A 7,523-nucleotide genomic window follows, 5' to 3' on the forward strand; every position below is an offset into this window, starting at 1 on the left:
AGTATGTCCTATATCCAAAATTGTTAGTTTTTAAGATATAGCAACATTTCTGAAAAAACTATTAATTTTTATTATTTCATAGAATACCACAAATAAATATTAATTAATAAAATTAACTCAAAATGTTTTCCAGAAATACTGCTATATCTTAAAAACTAACAATTTTAGGTGTAGTACATGCTTAATAAAAGTTGAAGTGGACTGATATGTGAATAAAATAGAATAATAAAATACAGGGTGTTCCATTTGAAAAATTTTAGAAAATCAAGTTTGAACTTTCTTAAAATGATTGTATTATAAAAAAGACCCTGTATAAAATATCGATATTAGCTAATATATGAGTCATCTTTGCTTAACATTTGTCTATAACTCTGTCAAATATTTTTGCTCCAAGTGTTAATAGTTGAAAGTTAATACAACTTCTTCGAGGTCATGTTTTTTCCAAAATTCGAAGAGTTTTCTACTAACTTGGCAACCCCGCACTAAAATGTTAAACTGTTTATATTGCCATATATATCTTAAAAACTAACAACTTTAGGTGTAGAACATACTTAATAAAAGTTGAAGTGAACTGATATGTGAATAAAATAGAACAATAAAATACAGGGTGTTCCGTTTAAAAAATGTAATATTTGGTGTCCCATTTTTACTCATTGCCCTGTGTATTTCAAATAAATTTTTTCCTTTAGGTTTTTTGATTCTGTACAACTTTTACATAAACTTTTTTCTATATTAACAAGGAAGTTGTTTTACTTTCTCACACTAATAGCCCACCCTGTATGTAAATATCATTGAAATACATACCTGATACTGAAATCATTGAATAATGTGATATTTTCAGTGTTTTTAATTTTTATTCTAATTCATGATGTTTGGCAACACAAATATAGCCATTAGATCTCTACTATTTCTGCACTTTGAGGATTTTTCAAGTGTTTCCTTCAGTGTTGCCCATGAGACTAGATATCTTTTACATATACCTATAGATTAGATATCAAGGATTTCTTTTATTCAAAGTAACGAAGTAAAAATACAAGAGTTAAATAATGAAATATACCGGGTGTTTCAGGAGGAATAGTCAATAGTTCAGTATGTTATAATATTCACTTTGAATAAAAAAGTATGCATATGTGTTCAAATCTCAATGGTCATTGGGATACAGCAATTTTAATGTCGATTTTGTCGAGTGCAAAACAGATAAATTGTCGAAATGGTGTTTTGTTATGGGTTTTGCAATGGAAGGGCACCTACTGTTCGTAGAAAGTATCTAATACGATTTTCTAACTTGATTTGAACATGCGACACACTACGAAATACAGGCTTTGTTCCAAGTACCTAGTTGTTTTCATTCTGAACGTGCAGTTGAACAAAATGTGAATGAAGTAGAAAATATTGTCGTAGGCCCCTCAGAAGAATCTCGGAAGCCACAAGTCCACGTATGAATTTTCATTAACAAAATATCTTAAAAACACTTAAACCTATCACCCTAAACCGAAAAATACTTGCCTTTTATTCAGGAATTAATTCCGTACTGGTGTTTATTGCCACAGCTGAGATTTCATTGTCAAAGTCAAATTTTCAACGCGAAATCAGACAATTTTCGAAAAAACTGCATATTTTGTCCACGTAACGTGTTAAAGTGTAAATACTTACCAAAAAACTGTTCAATATACTTGTACTTACCTTGTGTTTGAAACTGATTGTTATCAATCATCCAAACCTGAAAGAAGAAGGAACTAATCAGTTAAGAAATTTGAACAATGAGTGTAACCCCGTACAGATGAATGCTAGTTACAGTTTAAACAGTAGAGACCTAATACAAATGAACTAAAACTGAGTGAAATAACTAAAAACTAGACTGCTAAACATAATGTTGTTATTAGAAAAGAATTCATAAAACAAAGTGTTCTAAAGTGTCTACGAAAGGAAACTGGACCTGGAGCTTCGTGAACGACGTCCTGCTAGCCGAGGCAGACATTTCAATGCCGTAAGCTAGCCCGGTAAATGAAATTCTGCATTTTTCCTGCCTAAAATCAAAGCAGCATTAGAAACTTAGTCAATTTTTTGTGCTGAACGAATTTAATTTTTAAAAATCTAGTGATTCTTAAACTGTAGTGTGAATTGAGTGAGAAACGCGAAAATTAGTGACTTTGTAACAGTGATCTCAGAACTTTTAGCCAAATAACACTTTAAATCTCGAATTTGAAATTGATACTAGACTAATAGCGACTAGATTAGTGGCAAATAAGTAGTAATTGAACTGTGCATCAGCAATTATTGATATTTGTACCACGATTTGGAACTATTTACCCGATTTTGACAAAAACCATGCTTGACAGCAGTGAGAACGACGCAGTGTGCACTACTCTGAACGGAGACGCGATTGAACCGCGATGTTGCTGGGAATCATTGCCGTCCACCGAGTCCCTGCCGTCTGGGGAATTTACTGGATACCCCATAGATTTTCAGATGGACGCCCTACACGAAATGTCGCGATTTCAAGTGAGAATTTATGAAGGAAGACAATATTCTTCAACTGGTAGAACGCAGTCTGTCTACAAGCACAAGAAGAATTTCTGCACGGTTCGAAATATACCTTTAAAAAGGAATTTTTTTACAATAATATTAAATAAAAAGTGGTGCATATTATTAAAAAGAATATTTATTTTTTATAAATTTCACATAGTACAGTATAACAATAAAGTGAAACATAAATAATACTACTCATGTAGGTGCAATATAAACGTTTCAATTACTCTCGTTTGCGAAAAACTCGATAACTAAATAAATTTTACTACAATATTAAACGAGATAATATAAAAAAAGATTTACAGAGATATTACACAGTGATATAAGGAATGATTCTTACGAAATTGTTTACAGCTTGAGTTAGGTACATCTTTGGGTAATTCTGACTTTGTTCTGCAGCTCAATATTCAATTGGTTAAAATTTGAGGTTTAAGTTGCAACCTGTCGATAACGTGCTGTGGCATACAATACGTAGGATTGACTTTTTGCACAGTGTCGTGCCCTAAGAGTGACAACGCGGCAAGTCCGAATAAGGTGTGATAGGGATCTGCAACATCCCCAGGTCTATCTGCAAAGCCGCCAGTTTCAGTGTCTTGGCATGCTAAAATAAACGTTTTCAGGGCGTTTCCATCAATCCAATGCAGTCTACCCAGGATGGTGAGAGAAGAAAGTACCCACCAGGAGTAACACACATCGGGCAATTTTTCAGGTCTTCCGTTTAACCCTCCAGACGGTAACTGACGTTCACATAACCACCAGGCAAGTGTATCTCGGTCGACTATGTCTAATCTAAAAAACAATTTCCTCAGTCAGTAAATCTAAAAGTCTACATTGATTATTTTGTTACCTGTTGGTAATAGATAGAAATCCCACACAGCAATATATTAAACCCGCATGGCTCTCTGAAAGAGGCCTTGATCCAAATCCACCATCGAAATTCTTACAAGAAGCTACAAAATCTACGGCTTTATGAACATCTATCGCATCCATTCTTTTAAGAAGTGATAGGGTTGCAACAGCACAAAATGAAAATCTAGTGTCTATTTCACCCCATTTGTCACCTTGGAAACTACCGTCGGGTAACTGTAAACTTTTAACATATTTCACAACACCCTTCGTATCTATGGCATCCAAGTTGTTGTAAATACATAAGATTTGAACTGCACTTAATGTGTGAAGTAAGTGAGGATCGTGCCCAATGCAGGCGCTTATGCCACCAGTTTCTGGATCTTGGCACTGTTTAATATATCCGGTAACCTGAAATAAGTGAAAATATTTAAAGCTCAAGTTGCGGTTTTATTAGCGTTTAAGCTTTACCTTTTCTAACGTATGCGATGGCAAAGTATTCATCAATTCTAATGCTGTTAAACCCCAATACATGCCCGATATACGTAAGTAGTCTGTCATACCATATTCGTAATTGTTTTCATCTTGACCGTATTCCTTTATAAATTCAATATGCTTCTCGAAGAGAATATTATTTGGAATATTGTCTTGCAACTTTATATCCTTTATTAATGTAGCCATCCCTAGGATTTTTCCTGGAATCTCTAAAATAACCTAAAAACACATAATTTTATATAAGTACTTGTTTGACAGATTTGAAATAAGGAATAATCGAATAATGGATAAATTCAATTTTCCTGAAGAAAAATGTAGAATATTAATAACCTAACCTTCACAAATATGAATTGTCATTAATGTCACTGTCACAACCATGGAGACTACACAAGTCTCCCTGGTCACAACTGTCAAAACAGAATGGAGCACAAAACATACATACGGAAGACTAGTCTGTGGTTGGAAGCACGAAACACAAAAGAAAAAAACATTAGAATTGTTACACTTATATTTTACACTATGGAGTTTATATACACTCCATATTTGTCTTTTTGCGTTTTATGTTGAAACAATTTACTCTAGGCAAGTTCGGTATTGACATCTAGAGGCTCTAGATGTAGCTCTTTATCTTTTCATCTCTTACAATTAGAAAAGAACAAAAAACATCTGGAGCGTCTAGATGTTAATGTTAATACCGAATTTGCCTAGACTTGGTACTCAAACGTTCCCCACGCAATTTGGAACTAGAAGTTGTGAATATATATTTCATAAAAGAGATTATTTACTGTGAAATTTACATTTGGCTCAGACTTTTGGCTCACAAAAATAATAAAAGTAAGTAGGTACTTTAAATTTAAAATACTTACACGCTTATGTATTCCTCTCAGAGGTGTTTATTTGTTTGTTTGGAGTATTTAAAGCACAGAACACTAGAAGAACACTAAAAGAGCAGTTCCCAGGAAATTAGAAAGTAGCTAATTTGAAATATAAATCACATCTTAGAATATAAGAATCACATCGACAATGTCAAGGTTATGATTTATTTTTTCCAAAATTATTGATCAGTTGATGTTGATGTTAATAATAAAGTTATCTATATGTAGGTATAGAGACTTTAGTTGATAAAGAGGAACAGTACCATCTACTGGTTACTGGATAATAATGGTCATTTTGCTTTACTGGATAGTGGATACTGTAATTCATGTCTAAGTATGTTCAAATAAATATTTTAAAATTAAACTACAATAACAAAACGGAATGAAATATAGTAATATAGATCACATCCACAATATTTAAAATAATAATTTGATTTTCCAAGAATATTGAGCGGTTGATTGTGATAAACAGTACCATCTCTTGGTTACTGGATATTAGTTTTCTTTAGTTTATTGTATTTTACAGATTGAGCCTTAGGTATAATTTTTTTTTAAACATATCAGTTTATAGTACACAGACAATATAGCTTACAGTTAGAGAGATAAGCTATGTTGATGATTGATTGACCTTGTTTTTTAATTGTTAATAAAGCGCTATCAGCCGCGCGCGCGCCTCTCTCATACGCGGATTCGCTATTTCGTCTAGCGGATTCAGCTTATGTTCTTTTAATTTAGCATTCTAATTTACTATTACTACTCATAAAATAATGTAAAAATTGATTATTTAAATTTCATAATTCATAATAATTTTATTTAATTAACTCAAAATTATACGAATAGAGTGCAGAAAAAAAATAAAAGGGCAATAGTATCAAATACATTTGATTTTTATTAAAGAACATTTATTTAATACTGCATATTATTATTATCACACATTTATTCAATCATAAGAATTCTCACACTGTTCTATGTTACAACCACATAAAGGTATACAAGTGACATAGTTTTTCATACAAGAACAAGCTTTAGTCTTACAGTTTTTTGTACATTTACATTGTTTAACTAAGTCTTTGGGTAATGCATCTTTGGTAATAAATTTAGGTAATATGTAATTCACCTGTTTCATTTTGATAAACAAAAACTGTGAAATCCAAATATTGATATTGAGGAAAAATAAAACTTTTCCATATGTACGTTTGTAAAGAAGTTCTTAAGACGTGTAATTTCAATGCATCGGAAGTGCTGGACTTCTTATTTGCAGTACATACAGGGATGGCCAGAAGTACGGAATAAAATTCATATCTTTTGAATGAGTAAATTTTTTTTAAAACGCCGAAACACGTTAACTGATTTTGATTTTTCCCCATCTTTCAGCCCCCTAACCCCCAGCTACCCCTACTTTTTTTTTCAAATGGAAACATAAGGCATGAGGGGGCTCGTTGAAAACTGAATCCAACCATACCAAATAAACAAGTTTTATTTTTTCAATAGCAAGTTTTTTTTCCTTTAAAAATTGAAACAACTAGATAATTTACAAAAATAAACTCAACGTCGCAAATGCTGAAAATGTCCCATTCACTATTTGGCATTCTCCAAGACGATAGTAAAAGCTGTCAACAGCATTCTGAATGACTTCAGCTGGTAAATTATGCATCTCCGCCCTAATCTTGTTCTTTAAATTCTCAATATTATCCGGTCTGTCCTGGTAGACTCTTTCTTTCAAATATCCCCAATTTCCCATTCTACTTAAATTAATACCCATTCCGCTACGAGAAAATTAATTTTCTAGCTTTATTAACAATTAAAAAACAAGGCTTTAGAATAATGCGCGTCCCAAAAACTCTTCATCATCTTGTAGGGGGATGTTTAAACTTTAATTTAGGTACCTGGCAACATCAAATAACAATTTTTAACCCGGAAATCGGCCGTTGAAAATAGTAATTTTCGCATTTTTATAAACTTAAATTATTTATAACTTTAAAACTATAAATTTTAGAGGCATAGTGCATAGGAACTTTTTTGTTTATAATGTTCCAAAAAACCAAAAAAAAATTTCCGGAGTGAAAAAAACTATTTTTACAATTTGTTTAAAAAAAGTTTGTTTAAACAAGTGGGCACCAGATTGATTTCCGGCCGGCATCATCTCGATTCATGTTAAGGAACATCTCACGAATCTGAATATGCAAAAAAATCGAGTCGGAAAATTTCTGCCACGAATGCGAGGTTTTCGCCTTGTCTATTTTGATATCGATATTTCGCCTATTTCACCTTGTAATTCAGGTAGATCCAGTTCTTTACTGATAAGTTTTGGGAAGTCTGCGCCTAAGATTTGTACGACTTCTTCTAATTTTTTGGGATTGCCCGTTACAAATGTGATCGATTTCCACATTTCTTTTACGTTTTGTCACCCGCTTGATACGAAGTACACAAACACATAGACAAAACACGTTAACACTTGGGAAACTGGATTAGATATGATTTTTACTACTTGGTGACCTGGTTTATATAAGATTCGTTTTTACCTGAACGATTATATTAAAGATTAGCCCTTAATTGTAATCCGATTAAATTTAAATAATTTCTATCACTTGGTAATACATTTTAACTAAGGATCCTTTTTTACCTGTAGGATGGTATTATAAATTAGACTATAATTTTAATTTCCTGAGGTATTTATAATCCAAATTTAATTTTTATTCCATATAAACAAATTTTAATAAGCAGGTAAAATATTTTACTTATTTTGTACCAAAACACAAATGATAAAAGCAGCCAAAT

General features: G+C 32.2%; 1 protein-coding gene across 1 annotated transcript; it reads right to left on the reverse strand.

Moving 5' to 3' along the window:
- Positions 1-2,644: 2,644 nt before the first annotated feature.
- Positions 2,645-4,301, reverse strand: LOC108917051 (geranylgeranyl transferase type-2 subunit beta). Its single transcript, XM_018723475.1, has 4 exons — positions 4,206-4,301; positions 3,847-4,089; positions 3,377-3,786; positions 2,645-3,318 (listed from the first exon to the last, which is right to left on the reverse strand). Exons 2-4 carry the CDS (start codon positions 4,054-4,056, stop codon positions 2,937-2,939), a joined length of 1,002 nt encoding a protein of 333 aa, XP_018578991.1. The 5' UTR covers positions 4,057-4,089; positions 4,206-4,301; the 3' UTR covers positions 2,645-2,936.
- Positions 4,302-7,523: the final 3,222 nt, after the last annotated feature.

This window comes from Anoplophora glabripennis, unplaced genomic scaffold, assembly GCF_000390285.2.
Source record: "Anoplophora glabripennis isolate ALB-LARVAE unplaced genomic scaffold, Agla_2.0 scaffold69, whole genome shotgun sequence".
NCBI classification, from domain to species: domain Eukaryota; kingdom Metazoa; phylum Arthropoda; class Insecta; order Coleoptera; family Cerambycidae; genus Anoplophora; species Anoplophora glabripennis.

Coding starts and splice junctions, on each gene's coding strand:
- LOC108917051 (XM_018723475.1), bottom strand. CDS start 4,056: ATGGCTACATTAATAAAGGATATAAAGTTGCAAGACAATATTCCAAAT. Junction 3,787..3,846: donor CATCGCATACGTTAGAAAAG/GTAAAGCTTAAA, acceptor CACTTATTTCAG/GTTACCGGATATATTAAACA. Junction 3,319..3,376: donor TTTCTATCTATTACCAACAG/GTAACAAAATAA, acceptor ATTGTTTTTTAG/ATTAGACATAGTCGACCGAG.